Source organism: Aspergillus welwitschiae (genome assembly GCF_003344945.1).
Source record: "Aspergillus welwitschiae strain CBS 139.54b unplaced genomic scaffold BDQ94scaffold_2, whole genome shotgun sequence".
NCBI classification, from domain to species: Eukaryota; Fungi; Ascomycota; class Eurotiomycetes; order Eurotiales; family Aspergillaceae; genus Aspergillus; species Aspergillus welwitschiae.
The window spans coordinates 127,075-151,707 of record NW_020798696.1 but is presented as its reverse complement, the minus strand read 5'-3'; the positions used below and the strand labels follow the sequence as shown (position 1 = coordinate 151,707).

Genomic DNA, 24,633 nt, shown 5'->3' with positions numbered 1-24,633 from the left:
CACATGATACATTATTAGTACATTACCCAATCCATCCCATCCCATCCACATCAATATTAATCTAGTAATCTATGCCAGCATATACAGCATATCCAGAGCGAAAAAAAATAATCAAGCTAATGCACGCAAGCATGCACACACACACCACCCACCATCATCTGTGTCCAGCACATACCACATAATACACCAGGTACTACTTAGTATAAAATCCACAACTTTATAAACACCCAAACCACCACCTCCTCTTCCTCTCCACCTCCTCATTATCCTTAGGGATAGATTCCAAATAGACAACCACCCCCAACACCTCCAACAAAAACCTCTCGCGATACGCCACAGCCCGGACAACATTCCCATCCAGATACTCGTTCATCTTCCGCAGGAGGATGTCGCTGTCGTGGCGCGCGAGAGTCAAGAAATCGTCGGCTGTGAGGGAGAGTTCCTTGCCCTTCTCCTCTTCTTCATTGATAGTCTCCTCGTTAGGCTTTTCGTTATTGTTATTCCCCTCAGGGGAGGTTATTAATGAGTCAAGATCAAGTAAATCCTCCACGCCCCTTTCTAGGGTTTTATCATGATCAATCCAGACGCAGAACCCCTCGAACATGCCATTCCGGGTAAGGAAAGACATGACGGACGATGGGTTCTGGCGGTTGAGGATGTGTCGGGGTAACTGTATCCCACTGTCTTTGGTGGATGATGCAAGCAAGCGATGGAGATGTGTCGCGCTGCTGAGGTCGAGGAGGAGGTCGGTTTTTTCATTCCCTCCACTTCCCCCATTTCCATTGGTAGTAGGGGTAGCTGTACCACCACCACCAGCACCTCGCCTCCCTGCACCCGCAGTTGACAACAACGAAGCAGAAGTACTCGAAGACAACAAAGGCCGATCATACCCGACCCTGACCCTCCAAAACCAGTTACACGCGATCAAACTCACAATGCACGGCACCAACACCACATACCCGTACCACATCGTTGCTGTAACCATGCTCGCTGCGCCCGCCACAAGCCCGTTAATCCCATTAACGAGCGCATGGAATTGCAAGCTGCGGAAGCGGAGCTTCAGGGGGTCTTTGTACATTTTCACTTCTGCTTCCAGGTCTGTATCTGTGGTGGTGATGGTGGTGACTTCCGTCACATGGTTGTTTACCTCCCTTGTTGTGGTGTTTGTATCGGTGATATTAAGGCAAACACCCCAGCAAACCTGAAACCTGCCTACCAAATATCCCGACCAGATCGCATTGACGAGCCCGAATACTGCTGCTAATCCATTGCCTATGTACCCGCTCAGCAAGTTACTCGCGACGTAGACGTGGTGGTTCGCTCCGAAGATCGCCATGATGGTGCCCGTGCCGACAAGGAGCGCGCCGAATCCCATCAGCGCGTCCATGAGGATGCGGTCGACGATTTCGGTGCCGAGTTCGCGGAAGTTGACGCTTAGTCTACTCCGTAGAAGGATTTCGGCTTGCGTATTAGTGTTTGTGTTTTGTGTTGTTGTTGTTGTGGTGGTGGTGGTGGTGTTTGTTGTGGTAACGGAATCAAGTAGCTCGCGCAGGTACCGACGTTCTTTCAGGAGCAGCTGCATGTTCGTGTAACTCAGGTAGAAGTCTCGAGCAGCAACTAAGGTTATGAGGAGAGCGATTGGTCCACCGATAGCCATAAACACCATCGCGTATTTCGGGACGGGGATCTGGTTCCATACATTGGCGGCAAAGTCGGCTGCGTTGGCGAGCTCGAGGAAGCCGACGCCGGCGAGGAGGGAGTTGCGGAAGAGAGGTTGGTGAGATAATTGGAAACGAGTGTGGTGTTGTTTTTGTCGGGAGGAGCATTTGCGGAAGGGATTGAGGGTGGTGAGCTTGGTGGACGGCTTTCGGGAGGCGCGGGTGTAGGTTACATTATTCGTAGGAATGATGGTAGTGGAGGAGGTGGTTGTGCTGGGGGTGGAGGCGGAGGTGATGGTGAGGTCGCTCGACTCGCGGAGGAGCTTAGGGATGGGGGACGACATGGTGGTGTGGGAATTGGACCACCATGGGGGAGGGACATGGGGTGAGGAGGGAAGAAGAGAGAGAGGAAGAGAGAAAAGAAGGGGGAAATGGGAAACGGGGGTTGGGGGAGGGAGCAGATGGGTTATTTGGCCGGATTGGGCCTGGGAATGGGGTGGGGCCCGCCCTGTAGGGCTGAGCCGATCATCCGTGGTTGGCCCTATTTTTGGGGTTACGTGGCCTGCTATTAGCAGCTGCAGATTGCGTCCTCAATGGGAAAGAGATAAATGGTTCACCGCTGATGATGTGAACGTATGTTCATGTGGGTCTATTCTATGCTATTATACACACTTTATACATGTCATATTTATAAAAACTTTGCTTCCCGGACCATCGACGCCTGGAAATATCCCGGAATCACTTCGTACTCTTCCACCGCCTCGAACCCATACTTCTCATACAGGGGCCGTCCCGCAGGCGTGGAAGCCAAGAAAGTCGGCACGCCTTTCTCGTCTGCCCGGTCTAGTCCCCAACGCAGTAATCTTGATCCGATGCCCCGGCCGTTGAACTGGGGGTGAGTGCCCAGCATGTCGAGGTCTGAGCGGTCAGCATGGCTCAGACAGATAATGATACTAAAAGGACAACTCACAGAAATACCCCTCCTTTCTCCCTCCCATGACCCTCTTCTTCTCACTGTCCATCAAACTAAAGAACCGCTCACAGAGATCGGCATCCGAGCTTGGGGGCCAAACAGTCTTGGTCTGACTTTTCTCACCATCCAAAGGTAATCCCTCTGACGGCGCAGGATACCACCATTTAGCAAACGCAGCAACAGTCCCCTCCTCACCCGCAGTGACTTTCAAGAACGCAGTGCTGGGATTCGCAGCATCCCGCGCCTGTTCAATATCACGTCTAAACTGGTCAACCCACCAGCTACGCACATCGTCAGTGATGGGAAACATGCGTCGACTGAACGGGTCAGAGAAAGCATGCAGGAAGACGTCCGCGATGGCGGGGCTGTCACTAGGTGCCGCGGGGAGAATGTGCAAGTCATATTTGTGAGGCTTCTGGTGTGCGCGTGCGGGGGTTGGCTTGGGTTGTGAGGGGGTGCTGATTAGGCGGGTTTGCAGCTGGGGCCGAATGCATGTTTTGGGCATGGTGGGGAGACGCAGTCGATGCATGATGAAGATAATGAATGATATCGGCTATGATCGGGTGCACTAATAACGGGCTAATGACTAGGAAAGATTGGAATAAATAATTGAGAATTTCTTTTTTTGACTCATTTTGTTCCTGTGAAAAAATTGCCAGTTTTTGCTGGTATCACGTGGTTCCGATGGAATCATTCCGAGATCGTTCCGAGATGAGTGTGTGGAGATGTAGTTTTGATCGGGTCGTGTGTGGGACATCGTGTTATGGATGGAATTGGCGTAAGGAACGGGTGAAGATTTGAAGGTGACCATGATAATATGAAGAGGAAGCTAATTAGGTATAAGCTGTGCTAGCTCGTTCTACTAGGCAATAGTTTTAAGACTAGTAGAATCATGGAGTAGGACGAGCTTACTGTGCACAGGCAGTAATCCTTAGCTAATGCTTGTAGTAATACACTATTTCGCACTCATAATTATGTAGTAACGTTAGTTAAAAAATTTTAATTACTCATCAATCTCTGACACTCAGCCACCACAGTATACAGATGCCTGGCAACCCGCGGATTCCGAGCTGCATATAGGGCTGACCAACAAGCCTTTGGTCCGCAAGGCGAGACCCCTAAGCTTTTGGATTAGCCCGCCGGGCCAATCACAGCCCCCGAATACACCTGTCGCCCCACAATGGCTGTACCCTGGATGCCACAAATAGGGTCCAGACGAAACAATCATGCAGCACACCAGGCAGCCATATTCCAGGGAATAGACAGTTCTTCACGATGATTGCGTTTAACAGAGACGGGATACTAAGAGAAAGAGAGTGACGAAAGGCGAAAGATTGGTACCGACCACTCAAGCCCATTGTCGTCAATGGCGATTCCCTCTCGATGAAACCTTTATTGTTAAGTACTAGCCATCTAGGCTTCCTCATAACGGCGATGTCCGTGTAAATTACTGTCGCTGGCCCCACAAGGCAGGGTTCGCGCCGATCAACAGCTTCGGGCAGTTCAGCGCCTCGCTCACACGCTGTGCCCAATGGCAGTGCTGACGGCAGCCTAGAGGGTTTCTCCTCTTTGTCCGGTTTCTCCTATATGTCTCGAGTCCAAGTGCGGCACTTCTTCTGCTTGCACTCTCCTCTGTTCCTACTCTCTTCTATATGTACTTGTACTCTACATCTACTGAGCATATCAATCCTACATACTTCATATGAATACTCCGACATGACTTCATCCACCCCCCGCAAGCAAAAGAAATCCCAGCAGTCCAACACCAAGGTGCTGCTGGCCGACACCATCGGACAATCGCTGTACGAGCGTCTCCTACAAGCCCGACTCGACTGTCCCGTCACCCACTGGGCACCTGTGCACCATCCTCTCGCTCCTCAGCCCTCATCTATCATCAACTGTAACCTCAGCATCAACAGCAGCAGCACCATCACCTCGTCCCCATCAACCTCCACCTCCGACTTCAAAAGCATCCCCTCCAGCCGCACAAGCCATGACTCTTTCCACAAACCCTCATCGTCACCCATCCACCCACCCCTTCCCTCCAACCGCATCATAACCCTCGCCGGACCCATCACCACCTCCCTCCCCATCCTCACCACCATCACCCACCTAGCCGCCAAACACAGCCAAGTCTCACACATGTCCCTCCTCGACCCGAGCTACACCATCTTCCTCAACACCACGCACACCGCGGCGCTCTGCTTCAAAGTCGTGCACCAAACGGCCATCATAGCCGGCGACCCCATCAGCTCCGAAGAGAACATCCCATCTCTCCTCTCCGAATTCAAAACCTACCGCAAAGCCCACCTCCTCGGCATGGCCTTCCTAGGCGCCAGCCCGCGTCTTACACACTACGCCGAAACCCAGACTTTAACCGGCAGCAAATCCACCAACAACTGGACAATGCTCCACTTCGGGACCTCACGCGTCCTCAACCCCACCACCAACGCCCTCCTCAACGAATCAACCGGAAAGCGTCTCCTCTTGCAGAACAAACAACTCCTAAACCCAAATAAAGGCGGCATAACCCTAGACATATACATCCCTGGCAGCAATACCACATTGGAAAATGAATTACAGGATATCTACACAACCTGGCGCACCACCCGCAACACTTCCACCACCCCCCAAGCCTTCATCACCGAATACACCTCCCCGTTCTCCTCGACCCTCCTCCCCTCCCTCATGACATACATCTACGCCAAGGATAAAGACGGCGTGCCGCTCGCCTTCGCAGCCCTACGCTACTGCGGCGCTAACAATGGATACCATATTGATCCGTGCGTTGCGCTGCCGACAGCTCCCAAGGGACTGACAGACCTGTTGATGTTTGCTGCGATGGCGCTGTGTCGGCATGCCGGGGTGTCGTATCTGAGTGTTGGGTTTGAGCCGTTGGAGGAGCTGGGTGAGGTCAGGGGGTTGAGGGGCCCGTTGGAGCATCTTGCTAGAGGGGCGTATCGGTTTGCGTTCAGACGGCTGCCGTCCATTCAGGGAAAGAAGGCGTATCATGATAAGTGGAGGACCGAGGAGGGGTTAGAGGAAAGATTGTTTTTGGTCTTGACCGGGGCCGGGGGCGGGTTGGGGGTCGTGGCTGTTACGCATGTTGCGAATGTGAAGATTAGGAGGGTGGTTTGGGGGTGATCAGCTTTGCCCATTTGGGAGGGGAGAAAAAGGGAAGGGGTGTAACTGAAGTAAGTATGTTTCAGGGTTATTCTGGTTTCTTCGGTGTATATTCTGGATGATGGGTGGATGGTGGGTGTATGATATGGTTTGGTTCGCATATTACGGAAGTTTATCGCATATAAGTGTTAATTGAGCATATATATTCATTTCTGGATTCTGTACAGCGAAGAATCACTACCAGACGCCCTGCTACTTACTATCTAATATGGGACATGCCAGGGGTCCCAGTTGCGACGGGGCCAGAAATTAGTGCGTTCGGTTCAGAGAAATCCTGACATCGGATGAGCTTTATCACATGCAAATATACTCAGTATCAGACCGAGTTTTTCTGACTCCGTACGAGCTTTTCTGAAACAAATCAGTTATTATATCTATATTTTCAGGATATTCTAGGGTCGTTTGAGGGATTATTAGGATATTTAGGGTATCAGGGATTTTTGTAAATTTTTATTTCAAAGAGTTTAAATCACGTGTATGAGGATTTCTCTGACTCTGACTGAACTGTTTTTCCAGCTCCGTTCTGACACTGTCGCACTAATTTCTGACCCTGTCGCAACTGGGTGCCCGACATGCCAACCTAGATCCATTTCCAAGAAATATTACTAACGGATTGAGTGGCTACTGGGAAAGCAGCATAAACGAATCCCATGTAATCAGACGTAGTTGGATAGGGGTGCTAAACATGTGGTATGCTGAAGATTATTCTACTTAAGCCTATACCATTGGTAAATAGTTTTCCATACATGGATAACCGACTCGAACGGGAACTCGGCTATGCTTCAGATGCACGCTGAATACTAGATCTTCAGAAAACAAGCATAAGAGCTCTTGGTCCTGAGACGCTGTGTGATGGTCTACGCTCTAGCTAGGTGACTCATGTAAGGCACTCTCAAGGTTCAGACTCAGGCTCAGATTCAGAGTCCTGGCAATACTCTCTTCTCAACATCGTCTTCCATTCCTTCTGAGGTATAACATCCGAACCAAAAGGGAGTAGTATATTTAGTAGTATCTCCATGTCCATCTTTGTTACATAGACAATGGTTCAGCCCGCCCATGGATCAAGACCGGATGGGCTATGCTGCAATTTGCTAAAACAGGTGGCATCCCAATATCTGCATCTATAGCCAGAGGTTGCTTGGTATACCCCGTCAGAAAAGCACTGTTGTACTTTGCACTCGTGGCAGCAGTAGTCATAGTGATCTTGACGTGCCTGGAGTGACACATTTTCACTCTCCTAGGGCCCATAACCGATGTCTCTGACAGCCTTTCCATCGCTAGTGGTATGCTCGTTCATAAGGTTGACATCTTCACTTGTGCTCGTCTACTTTCCTCGTCCAATTAGACAATGAATCATCAAGTCTGACTCCAGGTTCTTCCCATCGCGCAGAGACAACAGAGCGCTGCGGAGTATACAGAATGCCAATTCGTCATTGGAAGGATCATGATCCGAGAGCATGTCCAGGCTAATTTGAATAATGTCCCTTACAGCTTCCTTGGCCTTGGAGATATTCTTAAAACCTCATGTGGAACATGGCAGCCGCTATTGACACCATCTGGTTTTGGGTGACGTGATGATCATCGGCAAGCTTCCTCGACTTCTCGCCCCAGGTAGAGGCCCGGCCGTGGTGCAAACTGCAGATTATAAAGACTCGCAAGAGACTCGATAATGACGGTACTGTCATTTTGGGGTAAATAGAAGAAAAGATATTTCGGACGCAGGCGTTCATCTAGAGATCTCCTTATCAATACAATTTCTTTTCTCGCAATATTCTTGATTGGCCAGCTTAGAAAAATCCCGTAGAGTATTAGACCATGCATTCTCCACAGTCCATGCATCCCGTCTGAAATTCACTCTGCTTCAGCGAGACTCAAGACTGTATCGCGAACAGACATAGATGAGATAGTTTGAGCCTGCAAAGAGCCTCTACCGTCGCATTGTGAAAACATGGCCCCGTGACAACCTTCACTACCTGTGCCAGCGTCAATAACTCAACAGCCTTGTGATAGAGGAACATGACCTTTCCCCGTTGTTCTGTACCACGATTCCAGGATCTACTCGCCGTCGCGAAGCAAAGGAGCCCTTGAAGTTCTTACCCTTCCGTCCTTCTGTGTCATGCTCAAGCTTAGCAAGGTGCTCTTCAAGCTGAGGAATAGAAGGCATTGGGCCATTCATTCTGTAGTTATGAGGCTCATCGCAATAGCCAAGTCATCATCAGTCGCCACATTGGCAGCACAGTGAAATTGTTCCTCCGCTGCCTGTACTCCGTCGACTCGGCGCCATGATCAGTATTGGCAGTGCTTACGCTCTGGAGAATGATCATCATCATACGGTAAAGCAATGCATCGTTTTCGAGCCCAAACCATGGGCCCGAGGACAAAATATCAACTTGCTCGTCAATATTCTTTACGTGACCTTATAATTTAAATGTTCCTTGATGGATCTTTATATGGCTTTTTAGGCCTAAGGCTTATTGACGCTGACTTGAACCCCGGCTAAGAAATAGCGAGTTGTGGCAAGTACGGGTTTGAAGTTTGTCCCCCATGAGCATGATGCCCAATGAGATTCATCCAAGCACCGTATCAAGCAGTAGGTCATACCGGTCCTCTCAATCACTAGAGTACCCCATCCTACTTTATGGGACTAAACCATGAAGGCCGATCTTCGCGAGAGGCCCATCCTTGAACCATTCTCGTTGACTCTGCAGCCGCAATCATTGTATAGCCAATCCCTGCCAATAGCCTCCATCCCAAGACTAGACACTCAAGCAATAAGCTTATTCCTGACCTGCCAGAATATACTTGCGCACAGAATATCACAGAACAATAACCTCAAAGCATAAAGATAGTCAACGGTTCACCAGGAGGCGATGCTTGCCTCATGGACAGCCACATGATCACGCACATCCCGTCCTCAGACCGCCTTGCCAGCCATTTCTGTGTTCATCTCTATGCAGCTGGATTCCATCATGCACTCCTCTCATGGCCAACTTATTAACAACGTGAAATCGGTCTCCTTTACTGGCCTGTTCATCTATCATCATCCTCCGCCCTCGGTGGGGATGAATTTGTTGCGATATCTGCGTCATTTCTTCCCCCCAGCATCATGTCTGCCACTGTCCAGACCCGGGTTGTTGATATAGATCGGCTAATTCCCCGCGTGGTCAGTAAGGATCGTGAAGGTACTCTGCAACCCTTCCCCAGCTACAGGCCAACATCTCCTAATTCATTATTACAGAGAACGACGTAAAACTTCTTCTTCCGTGGGTCTATAAGCAAATCAACGTTGCCCGGGGGACTGACTTGTTCGACTGGCCCGATGGGATCATGAATTTCGCTTCCTGTTCGAGGAGTTCTTCACTTACCAGACTGCTCTTACCCACAAAGCACATAGCTCCATTGGCCCTACAACATCCAGAGGGGAGATTGTGCTGCCCCGAATGAACTGGAAGGTGACGGGGCGAGAGTCCCATCGCCATCTCATCTCCTCACAAGGCTTCATACTACGGATTTTAATGCAGATGGTCTATAGGAAGCTCAAGAGGGTCATGGAACAGGAACAGACGCAGGGTCTCGAGATTCGGTGAGTGCTTGCTCTTTCCGTGTCGGATAAACAAGGGTTGTATCGAAAAATACTCACATCGAATAATAGGTCCCCTAATTCGATATCATCATCCAAGTATGTGATAGGGCGTCAAATGTATGCCAGCAGGCCGGTGGGTCAGGTGACAGTAGGTCCCCGTGACAATTCACTGCCGATCATCTCTTATACCGGGGTGCGTATATTTCTTCACGTCACATATTCCTCTACTAGTTTTTCTATTGATTTCTCCGGTGTCTCTTGGCTAACAAGCTATAGTGGTTCGAAGAACAGACCTGGGAGGAGTTCGTTGGGGAAGTTCTCAGTGTCATGCTTGGCCAGCTGGCAAAAACTCTTACCGTTCACAAGCACAGCCAGGGATTGCAGGATCAGGAGGTCTTCGTGGTTGGCTTCCATGGCCCTCAAATTTACATTGCCCGTGGGCATTTTCCTACTGATGAAATCAGCAGAGTGCATTCAAAAGGGATATCGGGCAACGAATTTTTCGAGCTGGAATTTACAAGAGGGTATAATCCTTGCGAGAGGGATGATTGGCTAGAGGCTATGCGGGCGCTGACAAGGCTGTTTCGATACCTCCTAAGTGGGACTTCAAAGGTTGGCGCCATGCAAGTTTATTTGTCAAAATCTGCCACCACGGCGGAGGGCTCATGATGCACGTTTCAGCCTATCATGGGCTGAAAATACCCCCCTCACTAGTTGGTGCTTTACTCGGATTCTTAGGGTGTAGTGGAGTTATCGTGGTGGTTAGGGTAGTTATTAAAGGGATTTTATTTGAGGAAAATTTAGGTTAAGAATAACTTATGAAAATAAGCTCTGAGCCCTTCGCAATACCAAATTCCTGTCGTAGCTACCTCGTCCTAAGATGCGCATGCCCCGCCCTAAATCATTCTGATTTTCCTAAACCCCCAACTACTATCGAAAAGACTATAAAGTATGGGTGTACCTAGCAATTGACGTTAGTGCTCTCAAGCACCTCGACGACACGAAGCTCTTTCCCGACCCCAACTTTCTCCACGACCAATGGATCGTAGATTCAATCAGTTTAGATCATTCGACTGGAATGTCCCTCGCAGCATCAATTGCTGCAGCCACCATATTCGATCGCGCTTCCCCGCTGGCAATATACTTCACCAGCGCCCAGAAAAACTTCAACGCCTGGCCTCTATCCTCCGGGCATTTCAGATCAAAATGAATGGATCTTCGAATCCATAGAAGATTCTCCCCAGCAGCGATCGTCGTAGGCTCGGTTGTCTCGATATAATGGATATATTCCGGCGAAAAATATGCCGCGCTTATATAGAATAGCGTTCCGTGCATGCAGATCACAAAGGCCTCCTGGTCGCTAGTATGTTTTATGAGAACAGGCCTAGATCGCTGAGCGCCCACACTCCCAATCATTTCGCCTACCTCCTGGGCAAAAACCGTTGGGTTGAATTTCTCCGGTTCTCCAGAACTTCGCTTAATTCCCCCAGCATGTCGCGATTTACACTGCGGTAGACTGTAAGCAGATGAAGATTGCAAATCCGCGACTTGCATAATGAAACCGCTGGGAGGGGGAATGTGTTAGTTTCTTTACCTCGAAACTCGCTACCGCATCTTTGAGCTTCGATCTGATCCAGAAACGCTACCTGGGAAATTTACTCCCACAGATCCATCATTCACAGCGACATATGTGGTCCCTGCCATTCTCCATCTGAATTCGATGTTGTTAGGGATACTAGATGACGCTATTAGCATCAACTTTCGAGTCATTGTATATACCATTGTTATACTACGTGTACGAGTAGTAGTACTCACCTTTTGAAATGGACACGGTTAAAGGTTCGAGGAAACAAATATGTATCATTTCCCATATACGACATGACAGCTTTTGTAAAGGATTTGAGCGCCTGAACACTTGCACTTTCGCAGCTGTCCTCATCACTGGGCGTGGAGAGATCTGAATGGATGGAATCTCCGCTGACACTCCTTTGGTGCGCGCGAGCGATGGTTGCTTCTGAAGTATCGGTGGTGATAAGCCCCGCTAGGTCAAAGAAGAATGCTAGGAACGGGTTCCCCTCATATCTTGCTGAGATGAAGGCCTTGAGATCGTCAATAGATGCAGCCTGGATTGATCGGCGCATATATGCAAATTCTGGGCAGTCGAATTGATGGTAAGATTGTTAGAGTGGGTGATGAGCACACTATAGGTGACTGTGGCTGATGTACTGACCTGAATGACCATTCCCTGGGAAGAATTTCGCTGGGACGATCCGCCTTGGTGGAAGATTGAGCAGTGGGATCGCTCGGACGGCGTTGACTTCCTTGATGTCCCAGTTAGAGCCAGATGTGCCGTGGGAGCTCGGGGTGCTAGTAGTAGTCCTGGTCTGTTGATGGACTTGGAGGTCATTTATGTGACCAGCTGTCTGGATATATTGTTGAACCCGCGGTTCTTGTCGTTCTGCGTCCGTTTGGGTGAACGGAGCTAGAGTGTCTTCCATACTACTATGGATAGAGGGGGGGATTGGTGCTGGAAATACGATGAGCTGAATCGATTTCGAAAATGATAGATTGTACTATGTATATCAACTTAAAGATGATAGAAAGCCTTGGTGGGCTCGCCGTATCGCGGGGCAAGAACATGGCTTAAATAGCCATCTACCATAGTGTGTGGGTTTCACAAGGCTCTGGGTCTATTCACTTATAAAAGCAGGCAGGTATCACAGATTGTAGCACTGGCTCTGGCGGTGGTTAGGCCAAATCAGGCTACCATGTATTACCATGCCAGCTTCATATATGATGATACGTATACTAGTAGTATACTTGAGTTGTGCCATTGAGGGCATGGGCTTAGTAGTGCGCGTCAAAGCTGCGAATCCTAGCTCTGGAATATATACTAAAAACAAATGAGAAAACTGATTGAGTAGATGGTCCTGCCAACCAAGATGACAGGACGATGAGGCTCTCTTATAGACCTAGACACTTACTACTTAAAGCGGTACTTGGTCCTTGGGGATGCCCCAAATGAGCCTCCAGCAGGTCGGAAGTTTCCACCACATATGGACCTGGTGGAACTCGACCGCCTTGTGCATTCCCAGCTCGTTCTTCAAGTGGGATTCATGCCTGATGCACAGATGATCAAGATGACTGTGCACTGCAGACAGATGCAGCATGGCAGTGAATGGCATATAACAGATTGGTATTAATAAAAAGATACAATATTAATGGGTCCTCATGGCTGTGATCCACAGCTTATGCTAATAAAAGGCGACCAGTCATTCTACTACCAATTAAATCGTGGTAGCCCCATGGTTATCTAAATTATTTGAATAAAATTATATCACTGCATTTCCATCTCAGACTTTGGCTAAAGGAGCCTGAATCGATGAAATTGGCCCGTAGGTTTGGCGTATTGACTCTGTGGAGGACTCTTGTTCAATCATTCCCGCTATGAACCTGATACTAAAAGTTGTGGCTTCTGTGTCTAGTGGAGTTGGTGAACAAAGAGAGAAGAGAAGAAGACTCCCGATAGGATTTGTTTTTCTTATACTTTCCCCCTGATATATTCACTACAGTGACATAGGACCGATATTCTTCACCTGCCAAGCACTGACTGTGAATGATACCACTATGGGAGTGAAAGTCGAGACAAAAGCTTGCTGGTGGTAGTTACTAATTACGATTCTTCATGAGGTTGCAGACAAAAACAGTATTATTACTCGCTCACTGATAAACAATCTGAATCATCCTCACAACACACCCACTTCAGAACATCTAATCATCCACATCCCTGGGATCATGCTCCCTCCAAAACTGCTCATACTCCTCTTCCGTCTGCCCCGGCACCGGCTGGTAAAACGTCAACGGCGCCAGCGGAATGCCCAAATGTTCCATCTTCTCAATCTTCTTCCTCGTCGTCTCATGCTTCTTGTTCACACTGTAGACGCTAATCCGATGCGCCGAGGACGTAACATGCAGTCCCCAATTCCACGCCGCCCGGACATTCAACGGCTGCGTGTTCAACGAATTATCCCAACACCGACACACAATCTCAATCCACCCCTCGACATCACACGGCAACTCCATCTCCCACGTCCGCCACGTCCACCTCCCCTTCTTCGACAACTTCTCCTGCGGCACCGCATACCAACTGAACCCGCCATCGGCAGACAGCTCGACTCGTTCCGGCCACCGTCCACCCCCGGAATACGCCCATCCCTTGCACCGGATCTTCCCGTCATGGACGATCACCTGCTTCGTCCAGGGAGACATGATCGCCGAACTGACCGGCATTTCCTGGATCTGGATCCCGTCCGTGGGACGCTGGTTATATTTTCCGATTTGCTGGTTGAAGTAGAGATACTCCCTGCTTTGCACGGGTGCTCGGGATGGGTTCTCAATCGCCTTGATCCGGTACAGCCACTTGACGCTGCGCGCACCGATATATCCCAGCACCACGACCCGCAACGGATACCCATGGATCTTGGGCAATGGCTCGCCGTTCATCTCCCAGGCAAGAATCACCTCGTTGGCCTTGACCTTCGACCACGGCACACTCACCACGTAATTCATCGCCTCCAGATCCTTGATATACGTCTCCGCGCCGTACAACTCCAGATGCTTCGCGGGAGCAATCAACCCCCCGCAATCCTTAATCACCTTCTTCAGACTGATCCCCACGTACTTCGCCGTCCCAATGGCCCCCTCTGCCCACGGCGCCTGCGGCACTTCATCACCTTGCCCCCCATACAGGGCGATCTGCTCGATTCGCCGTGTTCCCGAACACTGCATCGTCACGAGTTTCTCCATCCGCGGGAACCGCGTCTCATCTTGCAGATCGTCCAAGGTATAGCTCTTCGGATGCTTGACGAGTCCGTCTAGCGTCAGACTCCACTTATCCTTCTCGATCAGGGGAATGCCCCCGTGATTGCGCACAAAGTGCAGCGGATTCGGCGTGACCACCTTCGAAGTAACCAGCCGCTTCGGCGGCTCCCCGTTATACGGGAACTGAAGGAGATGCAGCATATCGGGATGTTTCTCCCGGAGAACCGTGCGCCAGCTATCATCCGCCACGGAGGCAAGTTCACCCCCCAATGCAGCGTGCCATTGCTTGAAGTCCTCGCCGGTCAGGACGGGGTTGGTGTCGGGGATAGGACCGAACATGTAATCCGGACAGGGGGAGAAGGTCTGCGAGGTGAGGATGCGGTGGGCTTTGGCTTTTTTGTCGGGATACTTTTCCCATTCGACATATCTTGAAACCAAAATATCATCAGTAATTCATCCCAACATAGTAATAGTATATCTTCAAAAGAAGAGAAAGGGGATGATCATACCCCTTCCACCCCTCCTTCTCCCTCTTAAACAACTCATTCCGATCCCCTACAGCCTCGATAGCCTCCTCATCTTTATACAGCTGCGTCGGCTTCGGCGGGTAAATATGCACCGTGTCCAGGCCGGATTGATCGAGGATAGGCAGTTTATGACCTGCCATACCCTGCTCGATCTTCCATTCGTCGGGACGGTTCGTGGTGTCCATTTGGGCGGTGAGGGTGGTCATGTTGGTGGTTTGAGTGGTCATGACCGGAAACCTTTTTCTGAGATGCTGGATATGAAAAAGTAGATGGATAGATGGGATAAATGATGGTTTTTATATATGTGCTCGATGAGCAATAGCTAAGATAGCAGATAGTAGAGATAATTGTAGTAACAGGAGGGAAAAAGAAACGCCGGAAGCAGAAAAGAGGGGAAAGGGGGAATGTATGTATGTATTTTTACTAGGTTGAGTGTGTGCGTGGTGGAATGTTGGAACGGGTGACTTCATGACTATCATAACTACGTACCACTAAATCGAATTGGAACTAGAGTATGTTATCTGCGGTGTTTACGAGCCGAGGAATCGCCGGACCTGTCGGGTTGAGGAGGGGGTAGGGTGGGATTTCTGACTGGGTTGAGTCAGATCGGCATAATTTCTTGTTTGCAAGGTACTTTGTGTAGATGGAATCAGATGTAGAAGGGTGGTGGAGGGACTTCTGTATACTTGTTTCATGGGGGGAAGATGTAGGGAGGGGAGTGTAGGGCTGGGGTAGCTGTGGGTGGGGGGTACATTATCGTCAGGGTGGATCTCGGATTTGGTTCAGTTATCTGTTACTCCTCCGCAGTTAGTATGGTACACTAGTTCGATGAGGTTGGTAAGTGGCTATGGAATGGGACGTGATTGGTGAATGCGCGGTCTAGATGCGGGAATTGGGTTTGATGAGGTGGCTGTTGTTCCGATGCATCCGGACATTTTGTTGATCATAGCAGTTTGGAGTATTTTTGGGGGCAAATCGGTAGATAAGGGGGTAATGCTGTATTGCGTATTGCTGTGTCGTTGTCAATTAGTGTCAGATTGTGATTGTGATATGTCTTGAATTTTTACATGAGATAAATGCTCAAGATTGAAGGTATATTTGTATCTGATACAACATCCGATGCAGATTAGAGAAAGATAAATGAAGAAGAGAGATGTGTGTATCAACATGTGATAATACCATTCCTCAACCTGTAACATACTGAAGCTGACCTGTCACAATCGATATGCAGCGAATTCCTCCCGACGGTTGGATTGGCCATTGCCATGCACAGGAATGCTCCTTGGCATGTTTTCTCCGAAAGTAAACAGTAGCACCTAGACGATGACAGCTGGCATGCATTCTTAGACCATTTTACTAATATAACACTATAACAAAATTTTTATACCCCCACACTTACACAGTACAGCACATCTACGTATCTATTTGCTACTCTCCCTCTTCTTCACCACCTCCTCTGTAGCCTTCTTCACCCCCTCGCCTAATCCTGGATCCACCTTTGAAAACAGCTCTGCATTCATTAGCACCCATCACCATCACCTCAAAAAGCTTGAAGAAAGGGATATACAGAAAGGGATAAACTCACCGTAAACCCGCTCCCGCAACGGCCCACTCCAAACCTGTCCCAAATGCACCGCCACATTCCCAAAGAACCGTTCCTGATGTCCCTCCTCCTTCCCAATCACCTTCCACAATCCCCTCGCCTGCACGAAATCATCCTCATACAATCCATACTGAAAGTTACTCACCTGGCCCACCCACTTCTCATGCTCCGTGAGGGTGCTGACAGCCTGCGGCGCCTGTCCTTTCACATCTTGGTAGAATTTGATCGGTTTCAAAGATGATCCGACGTAGTTGGGATCAGCGCCGTAGTTGTCGGAGAAGTTCATCTGTCCGTCGCGCTGGTAAGGACAGTACACTTGGGTCTTGGCCGCGTTGGTGGGGAGTTGTTGGTAGTTTGTGCCGACGCGGTAGCGGGCTGCGTCGGGGTAGGAGAACATTCTTGCTTGGAGCACTATTCTTTATTAGCATGGTGTTTAGAGGGAGAGTGTGGGGGAGGTACTTGGGTCTGCGGATGGAGCAACGCCTGGAACAAGATTCGACGGAGAGAAGGCGGCTTGTTCAATGTCGGTGAAGTAGTTGCGGGGCTTGACACAACAATCAGCAAGAGATTCTCGATCGATAGAATACGTATGGGATAGACATACATTCCGATTCAACTTCATCGTCCCGATCTGCCGCAGCGGAAAATCGCTATGCGGCCACACCTTGGTCATATCGAAGATATTCCACCGGTAGTTCTCAGCCTGCTCCGGCGACATGACCTGCACGTAAACATTCCAGGTAGGATAGTCCTTCCGCTCGATGGCTTCGAAAAGATCCTGGATGAGGAAGTCGGGGTTTTCACCAGCCAAGCGGACGGATTCTTCTTTGGTCAGGTTTTTGATGCCTTGGGTGGTCTTGATGTGGAATTTGACGTATTTGAAGGAGCCATCCTGAACAGTTATTACTTGGTCTGTTGTGTATGTTGATATTGACTTACTTTGAGAGTAAATTTGTAGGTATGCCCGCTGTAAGCATTGATATGTCTCAGAGACGCGGGCGTGCCTCGATCACTGAATAGATGGAGGAGCTGGTGGAAGCCTTCTGGGTTTCCGGCGTGGAAGCTAACTAGTTAGTTGAGACCTACTTCAATACTATGTGCATACGTACTCCCAAAACTATCAATTGAGAAGTTAGTACCCATTCATCAAACCAAATAGGAGGATGAAATACCATATTCGGATCGGGCAAATGCGACTGCGGATTCCGCTTATGAGACCGATTAAGCGACGGGAACTTGAGAGGATCCCGAATGAAAAAGACGGGCTATCACCACATTAGCTTACCCTCACTTCATATCCCTATACCAATGAGAGGGTATTACCGTATTATTGAACACCCAGTCCAAATTTCCCTCATCCGTATAGAGCTTCATAGCCCAGCCATGCACATCGCGCAGAGTATCGGCCGACCCAGCCTCCGGACCAACCGTCGAGATGCGCAGAAGCAACTGGGTGGTTTTGCCGATCTCGCTGAGAAAGCTGGCGGAGGTGATGTCGGAGCAGTCGTGGGTACAGGTGAATTCGCCGTATGCGCTGTGCTAGCTATCAGTAGGGTTGTTACTGGGGAGGGAAAGGGGGGAAGTACCCGGCTGCTTTGGCGTGGACTACACTGTTGGTTTATATCAGTATATAGGATCGAGGACGGATGATAGGAGGGTAGTGGGGAATTACCGCTCTGGAATCCGCTCACGAGCAAAGTGAGATAGAGTCTCAATGAGCTGGGTATCCTGCATTAGAAGCAGGCCCCCGTTACCGCTGCGCAACTGCACCGAGGATGCGTTGCTGGCGTAGGGGCAGCCTGGATCATTAGTGGATTCTTCACTATCTATTCAATTATAAGGACATACCTTCTGCGAGGGTATAGTAGCGTTGATCCATGATAATTCACTAGTTAAACTGGCACAATTGATAGAATTGCAAACTGTCCACTGCACTACATAATTGACTTCCATCCTAGGAAATGATGTTTATACTTATACCCCTAAAAGTCAATTACATCACATCCCGCCTCAATCCTTAATCCTACCAAACCTTACCACCATCACCACCACCATCATCACCAAATCAAGTCCCCCCTATTACCACTCACCCAAAAATCTCCAACTGGAATGGTTTTACTTCACCACAACCTTAACCCCCATCCCTCCCCTCACCTCCCCACCTTTCACAACAACCCCCAAAACCCCCCACCAGCCTCTCCTCACACCCCGAAACGCGTCCCTCAATCCGGGCCTCACTTTATCCAGTCCCGGTCCAGGCTCTCTCACCTCTGTAATTTTAACCACTGCCCCGTTGCCACCATCCTGATCCCCGAAATGTATCTCCGTACCTGGAGGTAGATTCCCCAACTCGATGCCCTCGGTCGTCACATTCTCGCCGACTCCACCGGGGGTGAGGGGCTGCTTTCCCTTGAAGGAGGTAGAGGAGATGTGACGGAGGGATTCGATGGGGAGGAGGTGGATTTGGCGGAGGTTGCTGGCTGTAGAAGATGGCGTAGTGGAGGTAGTGTGTTGAGTGATTTTGCCCGCATGGCAGTCGCCGCTGACGCCGTGGTTGGGGAGGAGAGTTATGGAGGGAACGGGGGTTTTGGAGATGCTGTGTGTGGGGGATTTGGAGACGGAGAGGACGCGGGGTCCTGTGGGTGCCCCTGTCAGGGTCGTGGTGGTTGTGGTGGTAGTTGTGGTGGACATTTTAGATTTGGATGAGAGGGGATGGTTGATGGGTGATTATTTGCTATTTTTCGTATAGAATGAGTTGATGTGTTGGAGAGGATATGTGAAGTTATAATCGGGATATACTCTGGGGATAGATGGCGGGGTTACCCCTCCTGCCAGCTCAGCGACAGGGATCATCTGACAGTTAGTATCTGCTGGACAGAAGCTTGGCTGTTACTGGTATGGTTATGGTTCATTATCGGATCGGTAGATCTGCACTATTGACACTATGATTGTATCTTCAAATTCCCAGGCAGACATTCACAATTTCATATCAAGCACGCAGCTCTGTGGTACCGATGACCCCAGCCAAATCCCGATCCCATCTCCCTCGAATACAATCCTCCAAATCCACCTCCCTCACCAACAATCCATCATCATCCAACGATACTCCTCCCCTTGAACCCGCCAGAATCTCTCCAAACGGACCCACTATCCACGCCGCCCCTCCACATCCACTCTCACCCGACGGCCCTTCCCTCCCCCGCCCACCAGTTTGAACATGCCTCTGCTCCACTCTCCCCGGACTCATCTCCCCTTCCCTATCCTCATCCACATCGGCATTCGACTGTCCAGGCCACACAATCTCATGCGGTCCCTCAGCCGTCACAGATTTCCGTGGTCCCGTAGCAGCACCACCATTCGCATGCCGAATTTCCGGCCAGACAATCTCATGTGGTCCTTCAGCTGTAACAGACAGGGACCGTTTCTTCGCGCTCGGGGAAAATTGCCAGCTCCCGCTACCACTGGGGATATGGGTAGGAGAACCAAGTTGGTGTGGATGCGTAGGTTGAGGTGTAGCAGGGTGAGAAGTAGTGTAACTCCCCAGAACAAATACCCTCCCTTCCACAGCTACCGTGCGCAGTAAACTCTCCCATAGACTGATTTCATCTCCACTGCTATCGCTATCATTACCATCCAGGTAGGAGACGCCACCGAGGGAGATGTAGACTTGGACACCGGCTGCATACAGTTCCTGCCGGATAAGCGGATGGTAGTTCTCCTCGCATAAGCCGACCCCAATCTTTACTTCGAGCCCACTTTTGCATTTAATTGTGATGGGAGATGTATGCGGCTGTCCGGGGGAGAGGCATGTCTTTGCTAGGCCGGTCTATATCATGAACACCATACCATTAGCATACCCTATCATCTACATAAAGAAAGCGAAGAAAGGGGAAGGGGGGGGGGGGGGACAGACCAAAGCAAAACATCTCCTCTTCTCCACCAACCCATCACCAGGATGTATATACACCACCGTATGATACAGATTCCCACACGCGCGTTCAAGCAATCCCACAATCAGAAAGAGTTTCGTTTCGCGAGCGAGATGTTCTAGTGTCTCTCTGGTCTTGTGTTTCTTCTCGCCATGACACAAGGGATCACTTCCCGGGTCGGATAGATCGTGAGCGCAGTTGAACAATTTCAGGTACTGATCTCTCGGACTCTTATTCCTCGCTGTTGCTGCTGCTGGGGTCGCGTAAGATGGGATGACAAGGAGATGAGCGCCCTTGGCAGCTGCGGAGTGCGCGAGCTGGGTGATTTGGGATGGGGAGGTGGATGTTATGGTTGGGTGGGCGATGGCGAGGGTAAGTCTTTTAGGGGGCATAATAACTAGTTATCAGATTAGACTATGATTATGATTATTATGAGGAGGATAAGGATGATCATGTTGCTGTGGTGAGAATGGTGTGGTGGTGGTGATGATGACGAAGTTGGAGTGTGCGGAGAAGTTACAGAGCTAGGAACCATGGTTACATGTGACGTAGTGCACTCTTGGTTCAGTCACGGACTAATATCGGTATTGCGTACATACATTGATTCAATGTCTTATAATACATAAGCTCAACGCTAGACGCAAGAAATAGCTGCAATGCAAGCCCATGCGCCTCGCTATGACTCCAATTTTAATACCCAAAGAAGAACCGTGATGGAGCATCACGGATAAGCTCGCAAACAGATCAAACGTTCATCCCCTTTGCCGTCGCAGCCTGCTGCAGCACCCGCGGCCACCGAGAGATCAATTCCACATCATCCAGTGCGCCCTTGCCCTGGTTGCGCACGTACTGTGTGCTGGGGTCCACCCGCGGCTCGTAGTCCCAGATCGACACGGTGCCCTGGATCAGGGCAGAGTACACGAGACGTCGACGGCGCTGCGACCGCAGCACGTCCTCGCGGATCTTCTCCAGATCCCACCGCGCGTGCACCTCCTCGGTAAAGTATGCCAACAGCTGGGCCGGCTCACGGCTCTCCGGGAGTGCATACGCCGACTTGCCTGGGCTAGGCGTGCGCGGGGGAGTGGGGAATGGGAACGACGATGCGCGCTGCATCGGTGAACCCCGAGGCGAATCGCCTGGCGTGGGCAGCGGCGCAGGGTTCAGCTGCGTGACAGCCACGGGCTTGGGTGCCTCGAGCGACGGCTTCTCCGTCAGCCCCGCTACCAGATTGACCCGCTCTTGTGGGTCGGCCTCCAAGTCGAACAACATGGGTGGGTCAATCAACGAGTACACGAACTTGTAGCGGCCGCGCCGGATCATCACCGTTGGCGACTGTGTGCCTTCTGCCATGTACTCGCCCAACACCGTGTTGGTTTTGACGCCGTCCTCGCCGGTCAGGTAGGGCATCAGCGACACGCCGTCCAGCGGCAGCTCGCGAACCAGCGGTGCCCCCACCATCTCTGCGAATGTCGGCAGCAGGTCCATGGTCGACACGTTCTCCTTCACCCGCTTGGGTGCGAATCGCTTTGGCGCGTGCACAATGAACGGCACACGTGACGAGTTCTCGTACCAGACCATCTTGTACCAGAGACCACGCTCACCCAGCATGTCACCGTGGTCGCCGGTGAAGACGATGATGGTGTCGTCGCGGACTCCGCAGTCGTCGAGCACCTTGAGCAGCTTGCCCACGTTGGTGTCGACGTACGTGCAGGCAGCGTAGTAAGCGCGACGGGCCGCCTTGATACGCTCCTCGGGCATCTCCTTGCCCCAGAGGTCAATGCACTTGAGCACGCGCTGCGAGTGCGGATCCTGCTGGTCGTGCGGGATGGCCGCCTGCTTGGGCAGCGGAATGTCGACATCCTCATACAGGTCCCAGAACTCCTTAGTCATGGCATAAGGGTCGTGGGGATGAGTCATGGACACGGTCAGACAGAACGGCTGGTCGTTGCGCTGGCGCACATGGTTGTAGAGGTACTGGGTCGACTTGTAGATGACCTCCTCATCAAAGTCCAGTTGGTTAGTGCGCACCACGGGACCCGCCTCCATGACGGAAGACATGTTGTGGTACCAGTCGGGACGGATTTCCTTTTTCGGTCAGCATTTCGCCATTCCCCAAACACGAACGGCGGGGTGAATAAACTTACCGGCTCATCCCAATTCACTGACCAGCCATAATCACCCGGATAGATGTCGCTGGTCAGCCGCTGCTCGTATCCGTGCAGCTGATCCGGGCCGCAGAAGTGCATTTTACCGGCCAAAGCGGTATGATAGCCTTCCCGGCGCAAATAATGGGCGTATGTGGGGGTGTCTGCGGGCAGATCGGATGCGTTGTCGTAGGCGCCAATCTTGGAGGGCAATTGACCGGTCACCATGACGAACCGCGACGGCGCGCAGAGCGGCGAGTTGCAGTAGGCGGAGTCGAAGACAACACCTTCCTGCGCCAACTTGTTCAAGTTGGGAGTTTTGATGGGAGAGTCCTTGTCGTGGAAAGCCAAAAAGGGGGCCGCCATCTGGTCGGCCATGATATAGAGGATGTTAGGCTTCTTCTCAGCCATGATGGTGGTGGGGGACACTCTCTGTCCGGGGGAAGGATGCACTCGATCAGGACAGAAGGGAAGTCAAAAAGGATGACGCGTGACGTCGACACCAGGAATACCAACGGTGTCAAGAGTGTGACGGAAGGTAAAAAAAGGAGGGAAATTACGGAGGAGTAGGGGGATGAGAGTGTCAGTGAAGAAAGAGAGCGGACGACAAAGAAGAGGGCAGCCGGGTTAAGAGAAGGATATAAGTAAGTCAGTCAGGCGGAGCGAAGGGTTGGTGGAGACGGAAGGCTGTAGACGAGCAAAAAATTGACCAACCATCCATGGGTGGGCAATGAAAACCGGGAGGGAAAAGGGCGACAGCCGCGCTACCGGGGCGTGTCGCACCAGATCTCCATGTCACCGCAACAATGGAACCATCAGCGGGGACGATGGTGTGATTGCGGAAGGTTCCATGGTTGGTGACGCAGGGAGGGTGATCTCACAGCCACGGGGACAGGATCTTCAGGAGAGCCGATGTGTGGATTTCTTTGGTTGCTGGTGTATCTGGTTGTTGAGATGCAATTCTTCCTGACCACAACGTCCCGAAAATTGTGACTCTCTTTTGGAAGTCTTGGCTACGTGCTGCATGGTATCTTTTCTGCGACTAGACTAGTCTCCTTTGTACTGCCTTAGTTTCCGTTAGCATTATCTACTTACTATCCATCTATCTGCTGCTGCCCCCGGCATTTTTCAAGCCAGAGTGGAGATCGGCAGAACCGCCTGATAACCGCCCGGGGCTCGCCAGTCACAGGCCAGAAAGGGCCACCAATCTCTCGGATAGGCAACGGATTCCTCGAGGCGTTGCCACGCGAGCCAATCGCGGTGGCGCGGCACTCGGATGGCGACACTAATTTGGTGCTTAGTCTGATCAATGGTGTAGCTGAACTTATCTTATTAGCGAGTTTATACCGGTTACTATTCATCTACACCTCCTTCTTTCCTTGAAATCCCCTCCTGCCTGTTTTGTCTAAGATAGACAATCAACGCACCGCTTCATTTTTCGAATGAACTTCCCCGGCCTGCTAGCCGAGCATCCCGCTACCCACTAGTCCCCTTTCAATCACCCACTCTTGGCCCCTTGGCAAGAGGCTCATTGCTGATTGGTCGCGCCATTTCCACCCCCGGCCGGATCCGACAGGGGTTCGAGGCTGCTGACTAACGGGGATGCGTCAGCAGCGTCGCCACGATGTCTGATTGGATGTGGGATTGAGCACGCGATACATCGGGGGTTCCAAAGAACAGGCGGGTTTCACTACAGCCAGCCGGACATGCGATCTGTCCTCAGGCGGGATGGAACACAGACTGGCTGTTTGTTACTGATTGATACCAGATAAAAACATCCCCGTACAGTACATGTCATACAGCAAGTAGGTAATGTAGACTTCATCCCCCAGATTTTACCAACATCACCTGCCATCATAATCTGTTCGATTCAATGTCAATGATAGACTACTACCTCAACCGGACACAGACAACATTCCCAAGAAATAGACCACATTACTAAGACAAGTAACTACCACGGAGTCTTTCTCCAACACACCAATCACCAACCACAATGAATTCTCTCCCCTTGCCACCACCCAATTCCAGAATTCTTCGCCAGAACCATCCATTATTCCCAGATGGGCGGACAACGGCGGGACACATTGAAACCAGAAATGGAAAAGTCACCACCGCAAAAGAAGAAGGGGGAAAAAGAAAAAGAAATCACCTGCCCAAGATTCCCCCGATCCACGGTCCCCCCAAGCTTGAAAGAACCCACAAATCCAAGGAC

At 50.7% G+C, this 24,633-nt stretch overlaps 11 protein-coding genes across 11 annotated transcripts; 3 read left to right on the top strand and 8 right to left on the bottom strand.

Annotated features, from left to right (window-relative positions):
- Positions 1–1,546, bottom strand: BDQ94DRAFT_133730 (uncharacterized protein). Its single transcript, XM_026764345.1, has one exon. The coding sequence runs from the start codon at positions 1,385–1,387 to the stop codon at positions 218–220; it is 1,170 nt and encodes a 389-aa protein (XP_026631366.1). The 5' UTR covers positions 1,388–1,546; the 3' UTR covers positions 1–217.
- Positions 1,547–2,302: 756 nt separating this feature from the next.
- Positions 2,303–3,469, bottom strand: BDQ94DRAFT_43375 (GNAT family N-acetyltransferase). Its single transcript, XM_026775761.1, has 2 exons — positions 2,629–3,469; positions 2,303–2,576 (listed from the first exon to the last, which is right to left on the bottom strand). Exons 1-2 carry the CDS (start codon positions 3,158–3,160, stop codon positions 2,347–2,349), a joined length of 762 nt encoding a protein of 253 aa, XP_026631365.1. The 5' UTR covers positions 3,161–3,469; the 3' UTR covers positions 2,303–2,346.
- Positions 3,470–4,132: 663 nt separating this feature from the next.
- On the top strand, positions 4,133–6,318 carry ergS. The gene has a single exon (XM_026764344.1). It carries the CDS (start codon positions 4,219–4,221, stop codon positions 5,773–5,775), a length of 1,557 nt encoding a protein of 518 aa, XP_026631364.1. The 5' UTR covers positions 4,133–4,218; the 3' UTR covers positions 5,776–6,318.
- Positions 6,319–8,877: 2,559 nt separating this feature from the next.
- BDQ94DRAFT_133725 (uncharacterized protein) lies at positions 8,878–9,544 on the top strand. The gene is made up of 3 exons (XM_026764343.1): positions 8,878–8,996; positions 9,053–9,397; positions 9,467–9,544. The coding sequence occupies exons 1-2, from the start codon at positions 8,921–8,923 to the stop codon at positions 9,256–9,258; spliced, it is 282 nt and encodes a 93-aa protein (XP_026631363.1). The 5' UTR covers positions 8,878–8,920; the 3' UTR covers positions 9,259–9,397; positions 9,467–9,544.
- BDQ94DRAFT_165493 (uncharacterized protein) lies at positions 9,363–10,066 on the top strand (the record flags this gene model as incomplete). Its single annotated transcript, XM_026770322.1, has 3 exons — positions 9,363–9,397; positions 9,467–9,590; positions 9,674–10,066. The coding sequence occupies 3 exons, from the start codon at positions 9,363–9,365 to the stop codon at positions 10,064–10,066; spliced, it is 552 nt and encodes a 183-aa protein (XP_026631362.1).
- A 396-nt stretch (positions 10,067–10,462) lies between these two features.
- BDQ94DRAFT_165492 (uncharacterized protein) lies at positions 10,463–11,895 on the bottom strand (the record flags this gene model as incomplete). The annotated part of the gene is made up of 4 exons (XM_026770321.1): positions 10,463–10,903; positions 11,057–11,132; positions 11,213–11,549; positions 11,628–11,895. 4 exons carry the CDS (start codon positions 11,893–11,895, stop codon positions 10,463–10,465), a joined length of 1,122 nt encoding a protein of 373 aa, XP_026631361.1.
- Positions 11,896–13,087: 1,192 nt separating this feature from the next.
- On the bottom strand, positions 13,088–15,217 carry BDQ94DRAFT_133723 (sulfite oxidase). Its single transcript, XM_026764342.1, has 2 exons — positions 14,728–15,217; positions 13,088–14,645 (listed from the first exon to the last, which is right to left on the bottom strand). The coding sequence occupies exons 1-2, from the start codon at positions 14,970–14,972 to the stop codon at positions 13,169–13,171; spliced, it is 1,722 nt and encodes a 573-aa protein (XP_026631360.1). The 5' UTR covers positions 14,973–15,217; the 3' UTR covers positions 13,088–13,168.
- Positions 15,218–16,166: 949 nt separating this feature from the next.
- On the bottom strand, positions 16,167–18,382 carry BDQ94DRAFT_179486 (catalase; the record flags this gene model as incomplete). The annotated part of the gene is made up of 10 exons (XM_026773398.1): positions 18,197–18,382; positions 18,021–18,147; positions 17,935–17,958; positions 17,672–17,882; positions 17,501–17,613; positions 17,288–17,411; positions 16,953–17,240; positions 16,808–16,892; positions 16,331–16,759; positions 16,167–16,255 (listed from the first exon to the last, which is right to left on the bottom strand). Exons 1-10 carry the CDS (start codon positions 18,225–18,227, stop codon positions 16,167–16,169), a joined length of 1,521 nt encoding a protein of 506 aa, XP_026631359.1. The 5' UTR covers positions 18,228–18,382.
- Positions 18,383–19,141, bottom strand: BDQ94DRAFT_43344 (MOSC domain-containing protein). The gene has a single exon (XM_026775760.1). It carries the CDS (start codon positions 19,037–19,039, stop codon positions 18,464–18,466), a length of 576 nt encoding a protein of 191 aa, XP_026631358.1. The 5' UTR covers positions 19,040–19,141; the 3' UTR covers positions 18,383–18,463.
- A 196-nt stretch (positions 19,142–19,337) lies between these two features.
- BDQ94DRAFT_165489 (nitrilase) lies at positions 19,338–20,669 on the bottom strand (the record flags this gene model as incomplete). Its single annotated transcript, XM_026770320.1, has 2 exons — positions 19,338–20,174; positions 20,262–20,669. 2 exons carry the CDS (start codon positions 20,667–20,669, stop codon positions 19,338–19,340), a joined length of 1,245 nt encoding a protein of 414 aa, XP_026631357.1.
- A 145-nt stretch (positions 20,670–20,814) lies between these two features.
- On the bottom strand, positions 20,815–23,018 carry BDQ94DRAFT_133718 (putative choline sulfatase). The gene is made up of 2 exons (XM_026764341.1): positions 22,422–23,018; positions 20,815–22,362 (listed from the first exon to the last, which is right to left on the bottom strand). The coding sequence occupies exons 1-2, from the start codon at positions 22,830–22,832 to the stop codon at positions 21,022–21,024; spliced, it is 1,752 nt and encodes a 583-aa protein (XP_026631356.1). The 5' UTR covers positions 22,833–23,018; the 3' UTR covers positions 20,815–21,021.
- Between the last annotated feature and the right edge of the window lie 1,615 nt (positions 23,019–24,633).

Excerpts from the sequence above, each read along its gene's own strand:
- BDQ94DRAFT_133730 (XM_026764345.1), bottom strand. The coding sequence starts at position 1,387 with ATGGACGCGCTGATGGGATTCGGCGCGCTCCTTGTCGGCACGGGCACC.
- BDQ94DRAFT_43375 (XM_026775761.1), bottom strand. The coding sequence starts at position 3,160 with ATGCATCGACTGCGTCTCCCCACCATGCCCAAAACATGCATTCGGCCC. Across the intron at positions 2,577-2,628 it reads GAGAAAGGAGGGGTATTTCT|ACCTCGACATGCTGGGCACT; the intron begins GTGAGTTGTCCT and ends CTGACCGCTCAG.
- ergS (XM_026764344.1), top strand. The coding sequence starts at position 4,219 with ATGTCTCGAGTCCAAGTGCGGCACTTCTTCTGCTTGCACTCTCCTCTG.
- BDQ94DRAFT_133725 (XM_026764343.1), top strand. The coding sequence starts at position 8,921 with ATGTCTGCCACTGTCCAGACCCGGGTTGTTGATATAGATCGGCTAATT. Across the intron at positions 8,997-9,052 it reads GGTCAGTAAGGATCGTGAAG|AGAACGACGTAAAACTTCTT; the intron begins GTACTCTGCAAC and ends TCATTATTACAG.
- BDQ94DRAFT_133723 (XM_026764342.1), bottom strand. The coding sequence starts at position 14,972 with ATGACCACTCAAACCACCAACATGACCACCCTCACCGCCCAAATGGAC. Across the intron at positions 14,646-14,727 it reads GAGAAGGAGGGGTGGAAGGG|ATATGTCGAATGGGAAAAGT; the intron begins GTATGATCATCC and ends TTTGGTTTCAAG.
- BDQ94DRAFT_43344 (XM_026775760.1), bottom strand. The coding sequence starts at position 19,039 with ATGTCCACCACAACTACCACCACAACCACCACGACCCTGACAGGGGCA.
- BDQ94DRAFT_133718 (XM_026764341.1), bottom strand. The coding sequence starts at position 22,832 with ATGGCTGAGAAGAAGCCTAACATCCTCTATATCATGGCCGACCAGATG. Across the intron at positions 22,363-22,421 it reads CAGTGAATTGGGATGAGCCG|GAAATCCGTCCCGACTGGTA; the intron begins GTAAGTTTATTC and ends TGACCGAAAAAG.